We start from the raw sequence: 25,952 nt of genomic DNA, 5'->3' as shown, positions 1-25,952 counted from the left end.
TGCTCTCAATACCCGTTGTCCTTGGGTCAGCACAGGCCACCATCCCTCCAGCTTGTCACACTGAAATTCCAACTTAGGCTTCAGCCTTGGTTTTTCTCCTTTCCCTCACCCTAACCCTCAAATCCATCAGCCAGTCTCAAAGCTCTTACTTCTGGAATGTACCTTAGTTCTTTTTCTTTTTTGAGGAAGATTGGTCCTGAGCTAATTGCTGCCAATCGTCTTTTTGCTGAGGAAACCTGGCCCTGAGCTAACCTCGGTGCCCATCTTCCTCCACTTTATATGTGGCATGCCTACCACAGCATGGCTTGCTAAGCGGTGCCACGTCCGCACCTGGAATCTGAACCGGCGAACCCGGGACGCCAAGGCGGAACGTGTGCACTTAACCGCTAAGCCACCGGGTCGGCGCTACCTTAGTTGTTTGTCCGTATCTGAGGCTGAACCCCAGGCCCAAACCCTTTGTCTTCACATGTCTCTATTTGAGCCCCTCATGCAGCTCCACACGGATGCCGTGTCCACATCGCCTTCCCATAGCTCACCAGCCCATTGCCTTCTCGCTTCCGGCCGGTCACCAGCTTTCCGCTGTGTCCTGCCTGCAGCCTGTCCCTCTGCAGTCCCCTTGCCTGTAACCAGTAGCTGGGGACCTGGGCTTCCCAGCCCCTCCGCACCTTCAGCCAGGCCCTCGTCCCTCATTTCACAAACGGCCCCCTCACCACCACCCCTTCCAGCTACAGACGTCTGATAACTCACTGACACTCAGACCTTTGCGCCCACGCTGTCGCCGAGCGCCTGCTTCCCACGGGAGGAGAGGGCTTGGCAGGCAGGATGTGGCGTCCGCTGGGTGCAAATGTTCCTGCAGGCCACTGAACGGGGGCTTGTAGCCGAGTGCGGGTAGGCCTGAAGGCGGGGGGCAGGGGGGCGGTGAGTGGGTACAACACGCCTTGGGGGCGCTCGCCCCTCAGGAGGTCAGGAGGAGGTGAGCACGGTCAGCCGCAGCCCCCACTGTACTGTTAGACCATCCTTGGGCTACACTCGCAGCCCCCAAAGTGGTGAGCACGGCGCTCCCACAGCTGCTTCTCTGATGGCGGGCTGCGCACAACAGCGCCGGACCAGGGCCACCGGCGGAGAGGAGCTCCGAGGCCCCAGGCCCCTTGCTCCCGGCAGCAGCTGTGGGAAACCAAGGCCTCGTCCCTCAGTGTCAGAGCAGAGGGCACGGGACAGGTGGCGCCACTGAGACAGAAATGTCTGACCTCGGAACCTTTATTTCTGAACCTCACAGACACAGAGGACTGAGGGCTGCACGTGGGAGGTGGTGGCGGCGCGGGCACGGGAGCCCAGTTGTCCTGCTCCAAGGCACAACCCTCTGGGCTGGCCCCGGGCTGCTGCCCGTCCATTTGTGCAGCCTCCCCCAGCGGGCCGGCACACGGAAGGCCCGGCCCCCGGGGCTGCAGGCCCAGGGCCTTGGACAACTGAGCGTTTGCATTTCTGTAGGTCATTTTGGAGCTTAAAGTAGTTTCCTAGATAGTAAAACACTTGGATTTTATAGGTACCTGGTGAGGTCACCAGGCAAATTAAAGGACTTTTGAAAGAAATTCCCATTTCTGACCCCTCCTAATATCTGACAGATGCCATCAAGAATAAGCGTTAAGGTATAAAAATACTATATATATGTGTATATATAAAATGGCAACAAATCTAGACCACATTTCTAAAGCAAATGTACTTTGCCAGAGGACACTACATGGTTTAAGTTAAATACATTTATAGTCCTGGCATCAACTCCCACTCTTCTCAAGGAAAAAATATTTTAAATAATTTAAATAAAAGTCACGGGATCATATTTTACTGTTTAGGAATTTAAGAGGGTGGAACATTCCAGCACCGTACCAGTGCATCTGGTTGTGGTCGCATGAACATCCTTCCTTGAAGCCGGCTCACAGTCAGTTCATTTGGTTTCAAAGGGAGTTTGGATTTTGCAGAGGACCAACAAAAAAAAAGTGGTAAGAGTTTTTGTTGGTATCAATTACAAAAAAAAATACAAAAGTCATAAGACCACTAGTAAAAATGTTTCAATGTCATCACAAAAGACAATACAAAAACCAAAGTGCTCAAATCAAAGGAGCAGTCCGCCTGCCCAGACCTCGGCGGAGCTCTCAGCGGGGCGGTGTCAGACTCGGCTTGAGGGGGGCCTCGGAGAAGCGCCCCTCGCAGCCGGCCAGCGCTGAGGCCGCAGGAGCCAAGACAAGGAGGGAAAGGTCGGTGTGGGCCAAGTGGTCACTGACTCGTGCTCACTCCTCGAGGACGGGGTCTCAGGCCCTTCCAAGTTTCCACAAGGGCCTGGCGCCGCGGACGTTCGCTGCTCCAGGTGCTGGCTTGCACGTCTTGGGTTTCTGACTGTGGCAGCGAGAGGCCCTGTGTAGTGACTGCGCCCTGGAAGCCTGGAGGCTGCACAGCTGAGCACTGACTCAGTGACACGCGGGTGTGTCAGGACAACCTAAATCTGCAGCCACCAGCCCAGGGCAGCAGCAGCCTGCGGGCATGCCTGTGAGTGGGGCTGACACAGCTGTGCCAACACTGCTGTGCCAAGACCTTCCCTCACACTCGGAGCTGTGTGTCGGGCTCCTCCCGGCACAAACTTGCACTGATGTCCCCTCGCCCGGGGCAGGGCAGCAGCATTTCCCACATCCCGAGGCTTTGAGTTGTAGGCAGAGACGGGGCCAAAAGAGAAGCTCCCAGTGGGCAGCTAAACCAGAGCCAGCGAGGGGACCTCAGGGCCTGCACGGCCAGGGCTCCAGGCTCTGGCGGGCTGGAGGCAGGGAAGGGGCCTCCCAGGGCTGGAAGGCCACCCTCACTGTCCCCAGCCCGCTCAAGCTCCTTGCCACTGGTCTAGCCTCGTCTGGAGGAGGGTTCGGAGCCATCCTGTCAGCTGAGAAACGTCTGCCTGCGCTGCTCTCCTCACTCTGCCAACCCTGGGCCTCCCTACCCTCGGCACTGGGTCCCGGGAGTCACGCCGTCCCAGACGCCTGGAGCGCCAGGCCGGGCCCACCAGCTGCGGTCAGGTCAGGACGCAGGAAGCCCCACTCTGTTCTCTGCAGGTTGGTCAAGGTGCCTGAGCAGCGCCCACTCTGCAGGGGCCGGGGAGGTCGGGGCTCACGCCAAAGGTGAAGACACAGGACTCGGGAAAGTGGTCCCGGGACAGAGTGCGGCGGGCGCGGGACCCTTCGAGCAAACCAAACATCTCCATTTTATAAATTTTAAACCTGTCTTGCAACTGTAAGCTCTTCTGAAAACATTTTAAAACAATCTAGCAAATCTCACGTTTGGGAGTTTATCCTGTTAGTTCTGGCCTCTTTCATATGCAAAAATAATTCTTTTTCTTCAAGTACATCAGAGTAGAAAAGGAAACCCGATTTTACTCAGTCCAGTGCATTAAAGGATAAGGCGAGGCCAGCGCTCAGTGACTGGCGACGCGGAGGCCCTGCAGCCCTGCGCCCAGGCGCCGCCGCCCACAACAGTCTGCTCACCACTAGTTCGCTCGCTTCCTAGATAAGGAAGCTGTTGGCTTAAATACACAAGATGTTCCATTAGCCATTTCCCTATTTATAGCTTATCTAAAATGTTGGTGTTCTCTGTTTTTGAACAAGGCTAAAAAAACACCCTGGGTGTATAGATTTCTTGACTGCTTCTGGAAGATTCCTAAATGAGCACTATGCCTTAACAGCTCATCTGCAAGAGGAATAACCAGTTGGCAGCTTTGAAAATTAGAGAAAAAGTGGGCTGAGGAACCTCGCCTCTAAAGAAGAGGGGTGGCCTTGCTCTCCAAGGAGACCCGGTCCCCGGGGTCTGCAGAGACTCGGTTCGGTTTTCTATCAAACAGGAAAGAGCACAGCCAAACTCTATCTGAAAGGCGAAGGTTAGAAGAAGGCATTAACTAGACAGAAGTCATCCACTGGTTAATTCTTCCTCTAGAGCTTGACCAGTTAGAAAAGGTGACAGAAAATTTCCAGAAACAACCGTGTACACAAACGGGACGTGGACTGAAGGGGCGCCTTCCCCGCGGGCACGGCCGGGAGAGGCCGGCCTGCGAGTGGCAAGTTCAAGAGGCCCTGTCACCGGGCGCTCCTGCGCTCCCACGGTGCTGCCGCCTCTCCAACAGCACTCAGAGGACGGCAGCCTGCGCTTCACTCCCAGCCGTTGTCTTTGATCATGTGGGCAAGCTCAATAATAAATTTTCCTTCCTTATATTTCTGACTGCTCTCAAAGGCATGTTCCTTGAAAAAGAAAAGCAGAGAGAAAGGTTTCAGAACAGGGCCAATTTCCTTTGTCAGCTTCACTGCACACTTGGTGAAGAAAAGAAGTCTACAGGACGTCTCCCCAGATGTCCCCTGCTGTGCCCGCCGCGGCCAGGAGGTCTGTCTCGGGTGACGAGCCCATGGAGGGCAGCGCGTGGCCGCCCTGTACTCAAGTCACAGTTAACTTGTAGGGGACATTAATTTACACTTGTTACTGAGCACCTGCCATGTGCAGGGCGATCAGGGAGGCAGGAAGAGCGAGACATCCTTCCAGGGGCTCGAGGTGAAAGCTGAGGGAAGCGAGTAGCCAGCGAGCCCCGGACAGTCTGAGGACGCCTGGGGAAGGGAAGGCCCCGCGCTGGGGGCGGGATGGAATGGACCAGGCCAAGCAGGCGCGAGGGCTGGGGGAACATGCAGACCTCACTGGGCCTCTCCATGCCGGGGACTGTGTCCCTACATCTGACGGGGACATGGGAGACCAGCAACGATCAGGATTTCCAGCGAGAGGGGGACAGCAGGTGGCCCTGACGAAGGAAAGCAGAACGGCTGCAGAAGACACGTCCATGAAGGCTGGCGCCACACCAGACAGGCCCCTCAAATGCCGGAGTGTGGCGGTGGGGGTGTGAGTGAGACGGCCAGGGGCACTGGGGACAGGGGACTGAAGCTGGGGCAGAGGGACCAGTTTGGGAGTTGTCAACAGACGGGGTCAAAGCAGGCAGAGATCAGAGGAAGGGCAGCCCGAGGGGGAGACAGGAGCAGAGAGCTGAGGAGGGGAGCCCTCCACGGTCAAGCTCTCAGCCAGCAGGGCAGGCCCCGGGGCGGGGGCGGCAAGGGGGCCTGCAGGAAGCGAGGGCCACGGAGGAGGAAGCTGGAGATGGGGTGGGAGGGCATTGTGTAGCTCAAGGTCCGAGGAGAAAGAGGGCTGGGGGTAGGAGCGTGGGAGTGGGAGCTTGGCGTGATCCTTCCCACAGTCACGTCACCAGCCACCCTGGACCCGGCTGTGGGGAACAGCTCCCGCCCCTTGTTCCGTGGGACCCTCAGAGGGCGCGGGGCCTGGGATGGGGCCATGTGCCCCCCACAGCCCAGCACGGCTGCTCGCCCTGCCCTGCAAGCGCAGGCGCGCGATGACGCACATCTTTAATCGGCTCAAAGACACTATTTTAAAACATGGATTCTTTGACTGATACAATCTATCACACTTCCAGGGGGAAGTCTTACTCCTTTGCAAATTAATTTTGTGTCCATTTGTCACGTTTTATTTATTACAGTAAATCTGTGCGCTCTTTGAAATGTCAGAATAAGCCGATTACTCACATATTTCCACCCGAGCGTGGTTTTGCAGTTCTCACAGTAGATGTCAGCGACAGCATGCAAGCCAGTGAGGAGGACCCTCTCCTCCGCAGGGCCACAGCCCACGTTCACCCTGCAGGGAAGGAGGCAGCCGCCACTGGAGACCTGCAGGCCCCTGCCCTGCCTGCCGGGGCCCAGGGCGTGCAGCAGCGTTTCCACCACCACCTGGAGGGGGCTCCCCGGTTCCCGCCCTGGTCCCCACCTGGTGGGTCATCTCCTGAGCCAACTGATTACCAGAAACCCAGCAGTGTGTCCTCTTCCCTCACCTCTCCAGTCCTGCCTGCCACCCTCTGTGGGAAGGAACAATGTTGTTTCCCCACCAGGACCCCAGGACGGGCCAGGCTGCGGGAGGTGAGCGCAGCCCTGCAGCGGCACAGCAGGGGCCATGGTCCACCGCACGCGAGCCAACTCCTCAGGCGGGACACGAACTCTCCGACTGGAGGGCAGAATTCTTTAAGACCCCATAAAACATGCCGGTGACCCCAGCCCAGGCTCTGCTTTCGGCCCCGTGCGGGCCGTGCATCACACACGGCTGCAGAGCAGCCCTGGGGTCCTGCCAGGGGGCACGGCAGCAATACTCACACGGAATTGAAGAGGTAGGCTCGGCCCTGGCTCCCCTGAAAGGACTGCAAAGAAGAAAAAAGTTTTCAAAGATTTGCTGTGGTGACAAAAAGCTACAGTGAGTGTTGCATTTAGGAAGGAAAGCGGAGCAGCCGTGTTTCAGGCCGGGGACCTCAACCTGCACTGACCACCCTGCAGAGCGACAGGCAGCGATGCTGAGGAGGAGCCCCGGCTGCCGCTGCCCAGCTCCCCCGGGGAGGCCCGGAAGTCACAGCAGCCCCAGAGCCCCAGTGGGGCTGCTCAGGTGTCTAACCCACCCCACGAGGGCAAGATGCACCACTGCCTGTCGGATATCAGGGGCAAGGGGACATCTCCATGCTTTTCCATTGAAATAAAAAAAATAAGTCACAGCCCAAGATGGCCCCTAACTTGGAGGAAAGGACATTCCAGTGACATCTCACCCCAGGAACGTGCTGCAAGCTACGAAGCAGCTCGGAGCATACGCCCGGATTCCGAGATGATTAAGGAGGCAGATAGGGTACTGCTGCCCCCCCGACGGCCAGGGCGGTCCCAGACCTAGCTCCACACCCGCACTCTCACAGGAGCCAGGGCTCATCTGCTCAGATGCCAGGCTCAAAGGGGCCACACGAACTAGAGGGACCTCAAAAATAACCACGGAAACACAAACTGAATCAAGAACACTTTTTGGGTTTTTTTTTGCCTATCACCTTAGCACAAATTCAAAAGATGGTGATGAATGTTGACTGGATCATGAGTTGACAATATCCACATGTGACAGGTACATACTGCACGGCCCAGCAATCCCACTTCTAAGAACTTACTGTACAGAACAAACCAGCTTGAGTGCTTAAGGAAATGTGACAAGAATGGTCACCACTAGTGTTTGTCACTGCAAAAAAAATGGGAGACAGATCCCCAGCGACAAGTGGGAAACAAGTGAATTCACAGCCAGGACTCATGCAGGCATTAAAGGGGGATGGAACAGACGGGATGAGCGGGCGTGGGAAGACAGTCATAAAATGTCGTTAAGTGAAGAAAAGATAGCTGTAAAACGATGTGACGTGTGAGCCCTTTATTTAAAGTGAAAAATGTGTTCCTATAGACAAGTAAAAAAGGACAACATACACCAAACTACTCACAGTGACAACCCAAGGAATGGAGATGGGATAAGGAAGGAGGAGAGAGCAACTCTCATTTTTTACTTTACAAATACACATCACGTTAATGTGTCATTAGGAGCCATAGTTTCTTTAAATTAAAGAAAGCCGGGCCCCGGCTGACCCTTGACCGACAGCTCATTGAGAAGGAGATGAACCTCCATTTCCAGCCACTGAGACCTGGGGCTCTTTGTTGCTGCAGCAGAACCTAGCCTGACGCCAGCAGTGTCCTGATTTAAATATACAGCTTTCAGACTTAAAAAGGGGTCTTCCCTAATGTGGTTTTCTACAATTAGGAATATTATTTTTTGTCCAATTTAACAAATAATCATCTTACAGACCTTTCACGCATCCTTACCAGCATTCAATTTTCTAAACTCCTTTTCCTAATTGTCTCACCTAGTCAGCAAATCCTTATTTTTTTAAACAGGGTTCAGATCAGCAAAGTGATCAGATTTGCAGTTCAGATTCTGACTGGAGCAGGGGTCTGCAAACTTCTTCCGTAAACTAGGGCCAGATGATAAACATCTCAGGCTTTGGGGCCATCAGCCTCTGTTGCAACTACTCTGTCTGCACGACAGTAGCCACAGATGACATATAAACGGACGAGCCAATAAAACTTCACAGACACAGGTGTGGTGCCAGAGGTGGCCACAGGTGAAACTAGAGCCTTTCACCAACCAGACCTGCCTCCAGCAAGAAGGCTCCTGTGGGTCCGGGGATTGCCTGTCAGGGCAAAGATGCACCCCGAGGCTGGTGGAGCCGTTGGGACAGTACCTCTAGCCTCATACGAGTTGGGTTCCGCTCTACGTGGTGTCATGGAATAACAACGTAAGGGAGAAAAAGCAGTCTACTTTATCACCAGCTGAAACGCAAGGGCTGCCCCCTCCTGGCAGCTGGTGTGCTCGGAGGTTCAGCTTCCTGGCATTCCTTGCATCCTGAAGTGTTCGTTTAATGTCACGACTGTTTCCACCTCGCAGGCCTCCACGCCTGACGTGATTTAAAACCAGCTTGATGGCTTTGGGGTTCCGGGAAAGAAGCCTCTCAAGTGTCTTTGGGCTACCTAAGGACAGATCCTCCCAGCACACTTCAGAACAAAGACCGTAAGGGTGCCCAACACCGTGCCCTGCTCGGGTGTCATGGGCTCAGCAAGGTCGCCAAGCCACACAGCCCCAGTGTGGAGGCCCCGAGCGGCTCTGCCTTCCACTGGCTCACAAGGCTGGCATGGCTGGAGCTGCCTCAGAGAGCAGCCCGGAGCCAGGGCCCGAGGAGCTTCCAGTTCCCGCCCGAAGCTCCTCCACAGACAGGGAGCCACAGGAGCCCCGAAACAGCAGACGCCCTGCCTCATCCCGCGGTGTTTATTTTAGCTGAGGAGCCGAACGAGGTAACCTCTCACTATCCCCGAGTGACACACAAGCAGACACGCGTTCTTCCAGTGAGGGAAACACGACGCCTACGTGGAGATGCCTCAAAGGCACAACTTCCTGATGGACTTTGCTGCTGAAGGAGCACGAGGGTCATGTGGCCCAGGAGGGCAGACCTGAGAGCGCAGGCGGGGGTCATGCCCCGTGAACACAGAGGGCAGAGGACCACCGCTGTCCCCAAGGGCGCATTCGCTCATTCCCCAGGTTGGATTGTTTTCAGTGGTCGTAATGGCTGATTATAAACATGACAAACTGCTCACAGAGCATTCACCTCACTGCGGAGGCCGCGGGCTGCTGTCTGGGCCTCCGCGAGGCCGGCCTGCGCAGAGCTAGCTCCTGGGCACCTTCCCAAAAGATCCCGCCTCCCCCGGGACAGCCTCTTCTTAACCATTCTGAGTTTTAACAATTTCTGAATTCCCTTATTATTAAACTGTTTCCACAGATTGCCCAGACCTGCTGTGTTCCCCCAATGGTCTGGGTTTATATTAGCTTTACCGTTCTGACAAATACCCGCCTCCTCTCGCTACTGCTGATCAGGAGGCCCCGGCGCCCAGCCCTCTGAAACGCCCCCTGTGCAAAGACCCTGCCCAAGACCGTGGCGTAGCCACACTCTATCACACACAGAACACGCATCAGTGCCCAAGGGCTCCAGGCTTTTAGGATACAGCAAACTCAGGAAGTCATGTGATGGGTGGATACTCGCCTACTAGTTAGGTATGGCAATCACTGTCAAGGATAATGTCGTCAACTTCTGGACACAAAGCACTTGCCTTGGAGATCAGCTCGTCGTGGTTGGCCAGGTGGGCTCTGCAGTGGACACAGCTGTACGTTCGGTGACAGTTCGGCAGATAAGCTTGGAAAGTTTTGGCTTTTGTCATCTTCACCATCTCTGCCGGGCACCCCTCGCTCAGCTCAGGGCTGGCACTGGAAGCACGGCAGCTCTGCTGGGCTCTCTGACAAAAAAAACACGGGAACACGCAGGCAAGAGCCGTCGTTGTTCAGAGGGCGTGTGGCACTGTCCACACAGCTGGGACGAGAAAAAAATGTCACAACCTGGCAATGAATCAAGACAAAGGAGTGAGTTACGGAGAGAATGAAATCCATGCAGGAGACATGTTTAGGAGGCATGTGTTCAGAAGAACGGGGGTGGGGGCAAGACTAGAAGTGAAAAGATTTAATTCTTCAATATTAATTGTATATAAAAGAATACTGGGGGCTGGCCTGGTGGCACAGTGGTTAAATTTGTGTGCTCTGGTTCAGCAGCCCAGGGTTCGTGGGTTCGCAACCCAGGCACGGACCTACACAGGGCTCATCAAGCCATGCTGTGGAGGCGTCCCACATATGAAATAGAGGAGGATTGGTACAGATGTTAGCTCAGGGCCAATCTTCCTCACTAGAAAAAAAAAAGAATACAAATATCTAATCACCATCTAACCATTCTAAATGTAGTTGGAAGTGGCAGGTGAACTACTTTTACATACAAATAATTTGAGAAAAACATTTGATCAAATACATCTTACCATGTGTAGTTTCAGGAAATTTGAAAGAAAAAGTAGCCAACAAGACTCCCATCTCAGTGAGGTCAGCAGCAGCACAGGACACATCTTGTCCCAAATCATGGAATTAACGACTCAGCACCACGACATTTACGAACACGTGTGATGGATCCAGTATTAACTAAGCTTTAACAAATTACACATCAGTCCAGAAATAAACCCTTGTCTACAGTCAACTGATTTTACACAAAGGTGCCAAGGCCATTCAATGGGGAAAGGACAGTCTTTTCAACAAATGGTGCTGCAAAAAACAGGTTATCCACATGCAAAAGAATGAAGTTGGACCCCTTATAAAAATTAACTCAAAATGGATCAAAAACCTAAACGTAAGAACTAAAACTATAACACATTTAGAAGAAAACATAGGGGTCAATCTTCACGACATGGATTTGGCAGTGATTTCTTGGAAATGACACCAAAAGCACAGACATGTATGTGGACTTACAGAAGGTAAAGTGAGAGGAAAACGGGGCAGAGGCTCTATGTGAAGAAATAATGAGCAAGGATTTTCCAGAATTGAAGAAAGACACCAATCCACAGACTTAACAAGTCCAATAATTCCAAGCAGGATAAATAAAAATAAAGCCACATCTGGTCACATAATAATGAAATTGCAGATCACTGAAGAAAAAAGAGTCTTAGAAGCATCCAGAAGCAGAGGGAAAATTACTTTTCAATAGAACAACTTTCCAAGTAAAACAATGGGACCCAGAAGGCAGCAGGGAAAGATATCTTTACAGTCATGAAATATAGTAACTGCTATCCCAGAATTATATCTGCAGTAAAAATATCTTTTAATAATTCAGGAAGTGACATTTTCAGACAACTACAATGTTTGATGTCAGCAAAGTATCACTGAAGGAAGTTCAAGGATGTGCTTCAGACAAAAGAAAAACAACACTAGATAAAATCTAAACTCCAGACTCTAACTGAAGAGGGTACGAGGAATAAAGAAAATGGTGAACACGCAGGTAAACAGAACAACGCTGTCTCGTAGAGCTCTGAAAAGAGACGACTGTGACACATGAGCCCCATGAGTCGGGGATGAAAGCTCAAGTGAAAGTTTCTATTTCAGTCCTTGTATTGTCCAAAAAAGAAGATATAAGTACTGATTAAATTTAGATTTTGGTAAATTAAGGGTAAATGTTGTAATTTCTGATGAGACTTCTGAAAGAACAAAAACCAACTATATAACTTCCAAACATACAAAGGGAAATATTAGCAAATGACAAAATGTCAATCTAAAGGGAGGCAAGAAAGGAAAAGAAACACGATGGAAAGAACAGGAAAGAAAGAAGCAAGAGTTAAACCCAAACGTATCAATGCTTATACTAAATATAAATGGACTAAATGTTAGAGTTTAAGGTTTCAGACTGGACAGAAAATAAAATTCATCTAGATGCTATATACAAGAGACAGCTCTAAACACAAGGACATGGAAAGGTTGAAAAGATAAGGCCAGAGCCAGGGTGGCGGCAACATACATGTACGGTGTGTAAGTATTTGCTAACAGTACATTGTCTAATGTATTTATTGTTCTATGTGACTCACGAAAAATGAGTTAAAGTGGTAACAGGACAGAAAAAGATACAGCACACAAATAACTTTTTAAAAACTATATTAATATAGTAATATTAATATCTAAGGGAAAAACCTTACCAGATAGATAAATGGGTTACTTCATAATGATAAAAACAGAAGGGAGATAAGTGGCAAGTATAAATATTATTACCTAATAACATAGCTTCAAAATATATAAATCAAAAATTGATGGAACTTTAAGGAGAAAAAGATAACTCGATAATCAGAATAGGATTAGCAATTATTATTATTTTTTAAGATTTTATTTGTCCTTTTTCTCCCCAAAGCCCCCCAGTACACAGTTGTATATTTCTAGCTGTGGGTCCTTTTAGTTGTGGCATGTGGGACACCACCTCAACATGGCTTGATGAGTGGTGCCATGTCCGCTCCCAGGAGCTGAACCGGCAAAATCCTGGGCTGCCAAAGCAGAACGTGCGAACTTAACCACTCAGCCATGGGGCCAGCCCCAGGATTAGCGATTATTGTATATAAAGTATAAATATAGTAGCTTAGTATATATGCATACTATACTTAGTATATATAAAATATAGCATATAAATAAATAGCATATTTCTATATTTTACTATACCTTGAAGTAAATGATAGAGCAAACATAAATGAATACAGATTTCTAGGATCTACACAACATGATAAAGAAATTGGACCCAAAAGACATGTGGAAAACTGTATCTAAGAACCAGAGTCCACACTCATTTAAAGCACACATTTACAAAAAATTGCAAAAAGAAAATTTACCAAAAAAAGCTGACCGTACAAGTCTCAACAAATTCCCAAGGACTGAAATTCTAGCACATTCTCTGACCACAATACAACTAAGTTAGAAATCGAAAATAAAATATAAGTAGAAGAATCCTCATATGTTTAGAAATTAAGAGATGTACTTCAGGGCGGGCTCTGTGGCCGAGTGGTTGAGTTTGTGCGCTCCGCTGCGGTGGGCCAGGGTTTGGATCCTGGGCGCAGACATGGCACCGCTCGTCAGGCCACGTTGAGGCGGCGTCCCACATCCCACAATTAGAAGGACCTGCAACTAAGATATACAACTATGTACGGGGGGGTTTGGGGAGATAAAGCAGAAAAAAAAAGAAAAGATTGGCAACAGTTGTTAGCCCAGGTGCCAATCTTTAAAAAAAAAAAAAAAAAAAAAAAAAGAGATGTGCTTCTACATACTCAGGGGTCCAAGAATAATGGAAATTAGAAAATATTTTAAACAATAATAAAATAATTACTTACCAGTACTTAAAGGGAAATGTATAATCTTATAGAATGCATATTGGAAAACAAGACAAGCGGAATCAAGGAGCTAAACACCCATCTTTAAGAAGTTAGCAAAGTAACAGAAAAACAATCCAAAGAAAATACAAAGAAGGAAATAAATGGGGAAAAAATAATGAAACAGAAAAGAAAAACAAGGATACTCTAGAGAGGATCAACAAAGCCAAAAGTTTGCTCTTGGAAAGACTAATAAAACTGACAAATCTCTGGAAAGACTGATGGGTGAGGGGATCAAGTGAGCAGAAAAAGCTGCCACACGTGGAAATGGGATTTCATCTTCTTTGGATAAGATTCATGAGTAAGAGGATGTTGTGATCAATTGAAGTCAATATATTTGAAAATGTAAACTACATAGATAAATGCCTGGAAAAATATAAATTAAAAAATATGACTCAAGAAGAAATAGAAAACCTGAATAATCCTATAAACATCAAAGAAATCAAATTACTGGTAAAAAGTGTGCTCCTTCAATACACTCCCCGCCCCGCCCCCCCAACAAACCTTAGGCCAGGAGCCTCGCTGAACTTCAAAGAAAGAAAACTCCAGCCTGACACAGGGCCTCCTGGGAGAGGGGTACTCTCCAGCACCCAACTGGCCAGCTCCTCAACACCAAACCCCAACCAGGCCAGGATAAGAATGAGATTCACTCTAGTTTTCTTCTCAGGAACCAAGATGCAAACATCCTAAACAATATGATCAGACAGAATCTAATGCTATTTTTAAAGGATAATAAAATACAATTAAGTTAACTTTATCACAGGAATACAAGAGAATTTAATATTAAGAAATTTAGTTAATAAAATTCACCAACTATTGTTTTTTTTCCTCTCTCTCTTTTTTGGTGAGGAAGATTGGCCCTGAGCTAACAACTGTTGTCAATCTCCCTCTTTTTGCTTGAGGAACACTGTTGCTGAGTGAACATCCGTGCCAATCCTCCTCTATTTTATGTGAGATGCTGCCACAGCATGGCTTGACAAGTGGTGCTAGATCCTCACCTGGGATCCAAACCTGCAACCCCCAGGCCACCAAGGCGGAGCACGCAAACTTAACCACTATGCCACCGCCCGGCCCTTCACCTATTGTTCTCTTAATCTGTTTATCTCAATAGATGCAGAAAAAGCCTATGACAAAATTTAACATCTATTCACAATTTTAAAAACATTCAATGAAAACTAAGAATGTAAGGGAATTTCCTTATCTATTAAGAGGCACCCACAAAAAACCCCACAGTATGGGGCTGGCCTGGTCACATGGTGGTTATGTTCGCATGGTCTGCTTCGACGGCACAGGGTTTGCAGGTTCGGATTCTGGGCACAGGACGTACACAGTGCTCATCAAGCCATGCTGTAGTGGCATCCCACATACAAAAGAGAGGAAGACTGGTATAGATGTTAGCTCAGGGCCAATCTTCCTCAAGCAAAAAGAGGAAGATTGGCTACAGATGTTAGCTCAGGACCAATCTTCCTCACCAAAAAAAAGAAGAAGAAGAAGAAGAAGAAGAAGAGAACCAAAAACATCCACGGTAAACATCCTTAATGGTAACAGTTGGAAAACATTCTTTTTGAGATCAGGAGTAAAACCAGGATGCCCCCTACACCACCACTTTTATTTAACACTGCCAAAAGTCCCAGCAAGCTCGGCAAGGCAAGAAAAGGAAATAACGCATAAAGACTATAAGGGAAAATATACTCTTATACAACATTATAAATATACAAAGTTCTCTAAGAATAAATTCAAAGACCTGAAACACCTTTACAGAGAATATTATAAAACTCTGAGGGAGGGACATTAAGGTAGACCTAAATAAATGGAGAGAGACACTGTAATCAGGACTGAAAGATACTGTAAACATATGAATCCTCCCCAAGTAATTTTTTTTTTTTAAGATTGGCCCTGAGTTAACATCTTTTGCCAATCTTTTTTTTTTCTTCCCCAAAGCCCCCCAGTACATAGCTATATATCCTAGTTGTGAGTGCCTGTGGCTGTGCTGTGTGGGACGCCGCCTCTGCATGGCCTGACAAGCGGTGCCATGTCCACGCCCAGGATCCGAACCATTGAAACCCTGGGCCGCCGAAGTGGAGTGCACAAACTTAACCACTCGGCCACGGGACCGGCCCCACCAAGTAATTTTTAAGTTAAATGCAATTCAAGTCAAAATCCAGGAAAGCGCGTTGGGGGTGTGTGTGGGGGGGTGCGACATGTGTGAACCAGAGAGCCAGTGAGAGCGACACAGACCTGATTCTAAAACTTATCCTAGAAGTGTCTGTAGAAGAAGAAAAGGTTTTCCTCAACCCTCTTAGGGTCCCTAGCTGGATTTGAAAATTAAACTGACAAAGACAGATTAAAAGGAGAAGAGCAGAAAAATTTTGTTGAATTTTTATATGTAAATGGGAGAATGAAGACTGACAGAAGTGACCAGAGCAGGAAGCTTCTATACCTTTTAGCCCAAGAAACCAAATATTTGTGAAGCACCGACAAGGGAGAGGGCTGGGGCCAGGCCCTGGCGGTCCATGGTTAAGGGCTTAACAGGCTTTGTTTATCCTGGTCTCTCGGCCCCAAATTCCCTGTCTCTGGTGATGGGACGTCCCCCATCAAGGGGCCAGGGAGGGCCCCTTCACATGGGAGTTGTATCAGCTCTCCTGGGGAAGAAGGGCGAAGGGGGAGGTCAGAGTGACAGGACCTCTGGCACCTGCAGAGCCTCAGAACCAGGAGCAGGATTCCCGGTGGGGTTTGTAAGTTGCTGAGATGAGACTGCTAACTGTCTGCCATGTTATGACAATGACATCTTGTGTGGTTCTCTGCACTGCCCGGTGAATCGCATTTATTACCCCTGTTTTACAGAAAAGGGAAGAGCTCAGCTTGAGGTCCCAGCCACCAACTACATGGCACAGTTTGTGTCGATCCCTGTTTCAGCTTTGTCCCCCCTGCAGCCTGTGTCTTGACAAACCTCACCGGATCATCCCCTCATGGTGCCCCCTGTCCTCCCAGCAGTCACAGACAAGGGCGGCATATTTTGGGATAGCATGTCCTGAACCCCATCATGTCAAAAGGCCAAGCTGGTGAAGAAGAACCAGATGGAACACCCCAGCTGCCAGGGTCTGCCAGAGAGCAAGTCCTGTCATTTCCATGAGAGTCATCAAGACAGCGTGGTACCTGCACAGGACAGGCCAACGGGACACGGAAGAGCCCCCACACACCTGTGCAGAGAAGGACACCAGAGATGGCAGCAGTGGCACTCCAGCCCGTTGGGAAAGGGCAGCTTTTTCCAAAAAATGGTGCTGGACAACTGGGTTTTAGAGGAAAACCAAGAAAAACCAAGTTGGATCCTGTTTCATAGCAGAAACAGAAATTAATAGGCCATCGATGAAAAGATTGTAGAGATGGATGGTGGTGATGGCTGGACAACAATATGAATGTACTTAATACCGCTGACCTGCACACGCGGACATGGTGTCACCATGTGTCACACGGTGACGATGGTAAATTTTATGTTACGTGTACTTTAACACAATAAAACAATTAATGATTCACCACACTTCCCAACAGAGAAAACCAGCTTGCAAGACGACTGTGGAGGAAATTTCTGTCCAAGGTTTACACACCCACACCTACACATCTATCTTCTAAAACGAAGCCCATTTCTTGCTCCAATACACCGTCTTCACAATCAAGCATTAAGGTATTTCTGAAGAAGTCTGATTATATTAGATATTCCTAATTAGTGATTCCCAAAACCTTAAACTTTTTCCCCCTTGGCTGCCATGAAGTCACAGGCCAATCTGAATCTTCCCCTTGGGTTTCTTTGACTCAAGGATGAGGTGTCACATTAGCCCCAATACATTTTATTAGATTTTATCTGTTGCCCCGACCAACTAGACCTTATGAATTTGAACCTGGCATCCCTCCCATCTTCCATAAGCTCGCTGACATGCCCCAGGGGGTCATGGGGGCAAGTGCCAACTAGGACACCACCTGCCCAGCCCGCCCCAGCCGTGCCGGGCGACCCAGGAGGAGGCGGCCGCAGTGCTGACTGACCACGTGCTGAGTCTGTTTGAACATCTTCGCCCGAGTCTCTCTAGTTATTGAAAGGAGCCTTAAATTAACCATCTTCTGTTTTACCCCTTCTCTCCTCTCCTCGGATCTCCCTCTGAGGAAAGTTCTAAAAGCAAGGCGTGCAGGGCCCGAGAGACAATCTTAGATTAGTCCGAAGTGTTTAGAGTTCAAGGACCCCTCTGGTGGCAGAAACACTGCTCCCGGTGACCTGTGCGGAGAAGTGCAGAAAGTGCCCTCACTCCATCCCAGCCCCTGCCTGTAAACAGCCAGATCACTTCTGTTCACCCTCAGAACGGGACCCCCTCCCCTGACTCGCCTTCACCTCTGACGGGGACGACGCCTAGCAAAGTGGCGACCTGCCAAGGGTTCTGTTTCTTTGCAACTGTTCACACGCACCATGGACGCCTGTCATTTCCCGCAGGCTCCAGGGACAGCCCTGCCCCAAGGCATCCTCTACCCAGGGGCCGCCAGCCTCCTGAGGAGCCCTTCCTTCCTTCCAGGCGGCCTTGTTCGGGCTCCTGTCACCGCCCCGGGCCTGGCCTGTGCTCAGTGCTCACGGTCGACTCCTCAAAGGCAGGGTACACCTCACGCACCAGCGTTTCACCATCTCAGTCCTGACCTCCAACCCTTGTCACCACCCCTCAAAGGGGGTCCTGGTAGAGCAGCGGCCAGGCCTGGGTTTTCGTGTCGTGTCGTGTTTGAACAAAGCCTGTCAACTGGCACCCACTGCTGCGCTGGGGAAACCATGGCCAGGTCTCCCAGCAACGCGAGGCAAGTGAGCTTTGCAGCCGATCTGCTGCAAGTCAGGACCCACCGCGAGGGACCCGGGAGGGAACGCTCTCAGGGACTCTCGTTGCTACAGGACATTATGTCCCCAGGTTGGGAGGGCGGACACCATCCCCCCAGAGAGATAGTAGTGTAGGGTAATTTTTTAGAGCAAAAACAATATTCTGCGTTCCAGAAGTTTCTCCCCTAAAATAAGCATGTATAATTATTTTAAGAGAACGTGAATCAGGCCCGTGTCCATATGGTGCTGTTACCACACTTCCAAAGACAAAAACATTGAGAAATAAACCCCAAACCAGGAGCTCTGACACCTCCAGGACGGAGCGGAGGCAGCCCCGGCCCACCGCCCACGCTCTCTCTTCCCTGCGCTGCTATACTTTTCCTGCCAGCGCCCCCACGGCCTGGCAGGCAGCTGAGCCCCAGGCCTCTGCTTCACCCTCGAGGGCGGGGAAGCGCCAGGCAGCCAGGCGCGCATGCACTGCTGTCAGAGGGCATGCACCGCAGTCAGAGGGCACGGGTGTCCCCACTGGGCTTGGCAATGATGTGGCTGCAGTGGTAGACAGAGCTCCCAGGGAGCAGCGGGAGGAAAGCGCCCAGGAGACACAGGCCCCGCCGGCCAGAGCCCCATGGAGAAGCGGCAGCCAGGGCCCCATGTGTGGGGACATCAACGCTCCTTTTCCAGGAGAAGGAAAGGCAGCGGTTCCAGAGGAGCCTCACAGCTGAGGCTGGGACTGTTCTAAGCAGGCGACTGAGAAGAAATGAATTAACAGCAGCCCTAAGAGATGAGGGGTCTTATTAGTCCTACTGTGCAGACACGGAAACTGAGCCCCAGAGGGGTTAACCAACCTGCCAAGGATGTACAGCTAGCAAGCTGTGAAGCTGGACTCAAAGCCAGAGAGGCTCCACCCTGGGCCACTGTGCCTACAGACATGTCAACAGTTGTGAACTTCACCCATGGATGCAAATTAAAAGCACACTGATATCTGTCTTATAACCCAGCAGGTTGGCAAACATTTTTAAACAGTTGATGACACCACCTGCGAGGGCAGGCTGCAATGCAGCCATCTGGTAACAGCGGTCAGCGCTCCCAGCACGCGCCCCAGGACCGAGGCTCAGGCCCCTGTGGTCAGCTCTGGACTGATTTGCACACGTGCAAAATAACTGGATATAGGTCGTTACAATACTGCCTGTAATAACAAAAGATTAGGAACCCCCTCAAGTCTAACCAAAAGAGACTGGCCCCTTAAAGGCACCAACAGACAGGGATCAGAAATACTTCCCAGGTGGGACCTCAGGCTGGGGTAGGAAGGACGGGGAATTGACTTCCTTTTCACTTTCTGTGTTTTTCTAGCTTTTGATTTTTTTTTTTTAAAGATTTTATTTTTTTCCTTTTTCTCCTCAAAGGCCCCCGGTACATAATTGTGTATTCTTCGTTGTGGGTCCTTCTAGTTGTGGCATGTGGGACGCTGCCTCAGCGTGGTCTGATGAGCAGTGCCATGTCCGTGCCCAGGATTCGGACCAACGAAACACTGGGCCGTCTGCAGCGGAGCGCACGAACTTAACCACTCGGCCACAGGGCCAGCCCCTCTAGCTTGTGATTTTGATACCAGTTTATATACTGACTATTCCAACACACGCACACACAGGCATGGAAAGATCTGGAAGGATTCACACCAAAGGGCAACAGCATGGGTATCATTTGCCTTTGGCAGTGCCAGCTTCCCTTCACTCACAGGGGCTCCCTTCGTGCTTGAATTACAGGATGAAAACTGCAGGAACCGCAGCCTTAGTGGACCACTGGATCTGCTGCGTGGGGCCAGAAACTGCTTCAGTCCTACCACCTGCCCCCTGCTGCTCTCAGATAAAGCCCCCTTGGCCCTCTGTGGACTCCCGCCTGCCCGGCCTCCAGGTAGTCCGAGGCCTCTGGCTCCCTCACTGCCCGGTGCCCGTGCCCGCTGCCCTCCAGACTCTCATCCTCAGCTCCCCTCTCACCTGTCCTCAGGTCCCTCCTGTCGTCTCTGCCGGGACTACCACTTAATGTGTTTGCACTGAGCCTCTCTTTTCTAAGAGCCTGTAGCACATTCTTTGTTATTTCTCCCACTGGTAACAAAGTTTCCCAGCCGTGGCCCTGGGGCACGTCCTAGCAGAGCTTCCTAGATGCCTTGCTAACAAGAAGGCGAAAGAGGTAAGACGCAGAGCGGCAATGGTGCCCTTCTTCTCAGGAGAAAGGGTGGGGATTGGACCTAGCCGACTGGATTGCAGTGGGAGAAAGGAGCCCAGGAACCTTAAACTATTTTACTAATCACACACTAAACAAAACAAAATCAAAGATTCAAAGCCTGGTGTTGGGGGAAGAGAAGGGAAAAACCAGAAACACAGAGGAATCAGAATGGGGGCCAGGGCTCGGGAGAGCGTGCCAAGGCTGGGAGGACAGGGGGCACCATGAGGGGATGATCCGGTGAGGTTTGTCAAGACACAGGCTGCAGGGGGGACAAAGCTGAAACAGGGATCGACACAAACTGTGCCATGTAGTTGGTGGCTGGGACCTCAAGCTGAGCTCTTCCCTTTTCTGTAAAACAGGGGTAATAAATGCGATTCACCGGGCAGTGCAGAGAACCACACAAGATGTCATTGTCACAACATGGCAGACAGTTAGCAGTCTCATCTCAGCAACTTACAAACCCCACCGGGAATCCTGGTCCTGGTTCTGAGGCTCTGCAGGTGCCAGAGGTCCTGCTGAAAAATGGGGCGACTGGAGTGGGGGCTCTTCAACCCCATCCCGGGGTGTGGACGAGAGTGGGTTGGCTCCAGGATTTCTGTTTTACTATCACCAGTGGACAGGTTTTCAGTGGCGCCCCCACGTCTCCATCACAGGAGTAGTGGCACCCAGCAGGCTGAATGCAACTCACTGCCCTCCCCAGAACCTTAGCCTGCCAAGGACTTGGCTGTTGAGAACTTTCTCCAACCTCCCCTGAAATCTCTTCTCAAAATTCCCACTCCCTAGGGGTTTTGCTGATTAGCAGATCTACTTTTCCAAAAATTTAAAACCAAATGAATCTCAAATGAAGAGTGTCAGAGAATGGTTTTAAATCAGGAGGACTTCTATGCCTCTTCGTATTCTATTTTCCATTCGTCAGTCTTCCAGGGAGAAAGATACATTAAAACTACACGGCGGGGGTCAGCCGGGTGGCGCAGTGGTTAAGTGTGCATGTGCCGCTTTGGCGGTCCAGGGTTCACCGGTTCCGATCCCGGGTGTGGACATGGCACCGCTCGTCAGGCCATGCTGAGGCAGAGTCCTGCATGCCACAACTGGAAGGACCCACAGCTAAAAATGTGCAACTATGTGCCGGGGGACTTTGGGGAGAAAAAGGAAAAATAAAAATTAAAAAATATTAAAAAAAAAAAAACAAAACAGAAAGACTAGTGCTTAGATGGGCAATGAAGATCAGCTATTTTTTTTAACGCCCAATAGAGCCCAGACTCTGTGCTACATAGCTGTGGTAAAACAGATTTTGCCTTGATCCTAGCTCTGAGGGGTTCCCACAGGAGAAGACACTCTCGCCCTGTGAGATGCACAGGCAGGGAGCACAAGGGTCTAGGAGGGTAGCAGCATTCCTCAAACATGCCACTCCTGTTCCCCAAGAGCGCACAGCTAGGGGTGGGGGGACAATGCAGGATTATAAAGCTCAGCAACAGCGGGGTCAAGCACAGCTCCTGGCGCTGGGCAGAGGCTCAGCACATATTTGTCAGGTCCACAAGAACAGAACAGAGGCTGCAGGGGGTACCGGTGATGGGAGCACCGTGTGCTCAGGTGAAGCACCTGAGAGGGTCCTCAGAAAAGGTGAGCCTCGTCTTCAGGCTTGGGTAGGAGTTTAGGAGAGCGAGGGACTGGTGGGTGGAAAGAACAAGATTCTTGGCAAAGGAAACAACAGGCTAAGGTGTGTATGTTTGGACAGAGAGGAAGAAATGCAACTGAATAGAAAAAGCGTGAAGGTGGGGAAATCCATGTCTTCCTAGGCCATTATCTATCTCAAATGGAATTCCAGCCTTCTTTCCATCCTAGAACTCAGCACAGAATTTGGACATCAAAGCTGTCAATCAGAGGCAGGCCTGGGGAGGAGGACCCTACTGAGCAGGTTTCCGAAGGCAAGGCTCTTGCAAGCTCGGCTTTCATACGGCCTGGTGCCACAAGTGGCGAACCAACACGGAGGACAACCTAGTGCAGTCACGATCTGTATGTGGGCAACTTGAAAACGTTTCCCCCTTTTAATCAACATTCCTAGGAGACCTCTTTTGTCCTCACTGCCCTCCCCAATCGCGACTTTTTTTTCTTTAAAGAGGGAAAAGCCTATTATCATCGGGCACGTAGTTCATTCTCTCTGTGAATTTTTTTATGGCCAGGGTGGGGCGGGAGCGGGGAGAAGGAGGGAAGAAATGGGAGGAAAACCAAACATCAGGCTTTGTGGTCCGCTCCAAAAAGGGGTGAACCAAATACCAACAAATCAGAAAACCGAATCAAAATGAAGACAGCGACAGGTGTGGCCCGCTCCGCCCTGCCCGCCCGGACGCCAACAGGTGCCTCCGGGCCCCGCCCGCAGCCGCGGGGTCCTGGGGCGCCACAAAGTAGCCGCCCGCGCAACAGTGTCGCGGCCCGCCCGTACTCACGGCCGCTCGGCGGTCCGCGCCCCAGCCCGCAGCGCCCATCCGGCCCGGGCCCCGGTCGGCGCGGGCTCGGCTCTCAGGCGGCCCCAGCGCGGCCCGCGACGCGCTGCGGCCGTTGGCGCCTCGGCAGGGCGCGAGGCATCCTACCGCCGCCGCCCCGCGGGCCGCCTGCCCTTTGTTTTGGAGCTGCGGCCCCGCCGCGCCGCCGTTAACGGCCTCGGAACGCGGCGCCGGCCAATCAACGCGCCGCGCCGCCCGCGCCCCGCCCCGCCCCGCGCGCCCCCGCCCCGCGCGCCCCGCTCCCGGGAGCTCGGCCGGCTCGCGCTCGGCCGGGCGGGGCGGGGCGCACGTGCCGGGGGGCGCGCCGCGCTCCCATTGGCCGGCCTGTCGCGCGCGGCCTCGGAGCCAGCCTGTGAGGGGCGAGGGCCTCAGGGGCGGGGCCTCGGGGGCGGGGCCGCGCTCAAGGAGGCGCGCAGCGCGCAAGCGCGGGGTGGCGTGGGCCGGGGTGCTCAGCCTGCTCGGGTCGCCGGCGGTGGCGAGCACGCGCCCCGGGAAGCCGGCGGGCTACCCACTCTTCCTGGCGCGTGTGGATCGGCTGAGGACACGCTGGATCACAGGCTCCCGGGCTGGGGCGGGGCCTGCAAGCAGCCCCTTCGGCGACGGTCCTGCGAGTGCGGCCAGTCCGCGCGCTCGGGGAGCGTTCCGGGGGCGGGAGCGGAAGGCGGTGCGGGTCGGCAGTGCGCGGGGCTGGGCTCCCGGGTCCTCCGAGCTCGCCTACAGCGACCCCCCTCCCTGGACTCTGCAAGCCACTCTGCGACCCCTCACCACCTGAGAACCTCTGGATCTGCATCTGGCTCCCAACTTTGCACCGGAACCGCCAAATCGGATCCGACAGGAAGCCCCATCCTCGGAGCAGCGCTCCCTGCTTCCCCGGGCAGCCCACCCCCTCGGCGTCCACACTTCGTCCCCCCACGCCTTTCATGTTATTATTTTGTTAGTTCCACAGCCTTTCTCTATGGTTTTTAAATTACATAATATTACATCATTTTTTTAAAACCCACACTGTTGAGGTCACAACGTACATAACATTTTTATACATGTTGGCATCCTTTAGATGTTGTTTCTTTTTTGTGATCCAATGTATCTGTAAAGACCTCTCCATGTCTTTGGGCGTGTACCTGACTTATTACTTGGAATTCAACTGGATATTGCCTCTGAGTACCTGTCAGAACTTAGCCATTCTCCTAGCAGTTTCCAACCCCCTGCTTCCACAAACCTGGCTGCAAAGTGGGAACTCGTGATCATTTTAAGATGTGTTTTTCAGAGAGTGACAGCATCTCTTCATCCTTCAGTTTCCTTCGAATCTCCTTCAATTTTCAACTAGGTTTCCTTTTTCTTGTGAATTTTCAAGATTCCTTTGGTTGTCTTAAATATTAAGCTTTTTTTTGTTTTTGCTATTTCAAATGTCTTTTCTCAGCCTGTCCTTTGTGGAAAAAAAATCCTAGTTTTGATATGAACTGAAGTTTATGTAATTTCCTATCCTGCTTTTTGAAGGGGCATTTTTCTGTTATTGCAGTTTTTTATAAATACTTTTAGTGGCTGCACAATATTAAACTTAACGTACTTAAATATCTAACTGTGTGTGGTGGTTGGGCTTATTGATGGATCTGCAGACCCCTTCATTCTTTGAAAATTTTAGCACCAGATTTGCTGTTATTCTTGGCGTTATGGTTCCTACCTTCTTTCTTGGAGACGCAGCCTTCCCTTAGAATCTGAGTGACTGCAGTTTGTGGGAGAATCACAGACCGTCCTTCCAGTGCCCTGGCCTGTCAGCTCATTGGCCCCTCTTCTGCGAGGATCTTGTCCTCTGTACAAGCCCCTTGTTGACCACTGACTGGTGCCTTTCAAATGTTTTTCATTATGACCACAGTAAAAGATACATTTGTATGGGTACAAAGTTTCTGTTTGGGATGATGAAAAATTTGGGGAATAGATAGTGCAGATACTTGCACAACAATATGAATGTACTTAATGCCACTGAATTTTTCACTTAAAAATGGCTAAAAATATATATATTCTACATTAGGATCAAGTACACACATATATAAGGGAAGTTCCATGATTTAATACGTACTCTTCTTTTGTGTAATGCACTCACATTTTCTGTCATTTTCTGTTTTATTTTTAAGGACATCCTGCACATGACAGTCTAGGTGATTTCACGAGGCATCCATCAGCCATGGCCTGCAGTCTGCCACCCACTGCCTGGTCCCCGTCCTCACTGCCCTCCATAACCTCAATTTCAGGCAGCCTGCTTCTCTGGCGGTAGGAGCCACAATGCATTGTCCCCACCACCTACTTGGTGGCTGTTCTCCCTCACGTGCTCACCTCCTCCCTTAGCCCCTTCCTCACACCACATACTTGCCTGGCAGACTCCCCTCCCCCCAGTCCTGGGTAAATGCAACTCTATACGCCTGGAGAAATGCTTTACCTCGGGGAGACTAGTTTCTAGGGCAGTTCAGTCCTCCTGGCAACCCTACACCTGCTCTGCCTCTCTGTCCATTCAGGTTCCCATCTTCCTAGAAGGCGATCCCACACCTCCTCCTCCTTGGCTAGCTCTGTGTCCCACTTTACTGGAAACATTGACATTGATAGGACAGCGTTCCCATCACTAAACCCTCCACCAGCCCACCTCCCTGCTCTCCCGCCCCCGTGAATACATTGCTGGTATCCTCTCCAAGACCTGCAGGTCACTAGTCCATGTGGTCACCCTGGTGCATGCTGGAAGGTTCTTCAGTCATGACGCTCTCTCTCTCCTGCATCCTCACTTCCCTCTTTACTGGGTTGTCCCATCAGAATATGAGCTGTCATCTCCACATCTGCCTTTCGCTGTCACCATGCTTCTCTGCAACTCCTCAGAGCAAGACACTCAGGAGCAGCCGGGCCATCTCCTCCCATTCTCAGGTTTCCATCCCAACCACTCCAGCTGCCAGGCCTCATGTCCGGTCTCAGCCACGTCTTACTGGAGGTCCAAGCAGTGTTCCAGACAGCAGTCACTTTCTTTAAAAGCTTTCTTCACTTTGGTTCTGAGGCTCCGCTCTGTCTTCCCCTTTGCCAGCTCTGCGCCCCCTCTTGGGGTTGGAGGCTCTGAGGGCTCAGTCTTGGGCCTCTTCTCTCCCCTGCACTCTGGTGAGAGGTGGTCACCGAGCTCGTGGCCAG

General features: G+C 51.1%; 1 protein-coding gene across 1 annotated transcript; it reads right to left on the bottom strand.

The window, feature by feature from the left end:
* Positions 1 to 1,241: 1,241 nt before the first annotated feature.
* On the bottom strand, positions 1,242 to 22,923 carry YPEL1 (yippee like 1). The gene is made up of 5 exons (XM_046641379.1): positions 22,737 to 22,923; positions 9,573 to 9,855; positions 6,222 to 6,265; positions 5,604 to 5,712; positions 1,242 to 4,268 (listed from the first exon to the last, which is right to left on the bottom strand). Exons 2-5 carry the CDS (start codon positions 9,687 to 9,689, stop codon positions 4,179 to 4,181), a joined length of 360 nt encoding a protein of 119 aa, XP_046497335.1. The 5' UTR covers positions 9,690 to 9,855; positions 22,737 to 22,923; the 3' UTR covers positions 1,242 to 4,178.
* Between the last annotated feature and the right edge of the window lie 3,029 nt (positions 22,924 to 25,952).

The sequence above is a fragment of the Equus quagga genome, chromosome 15, assembly GCF_021613505.1.
Source record: "Equus quagga isolate Etosha38 chromosome 15, UCLA_HA_Equagga_1.0, whole genome shotgun sequence".
Classification (NCBI taxonomy): domain Eukaryota; kingdom Metazoa; phylum Chordata; class Mammalia; order Perissodactyla; family Equidae; genus Equus; species Equus quagga.
The sequence above is the reverse complement of the archived record's forward strand: the minus strand, read 5'-3'. Positions and strand labels throughout refer to the sequence as shown.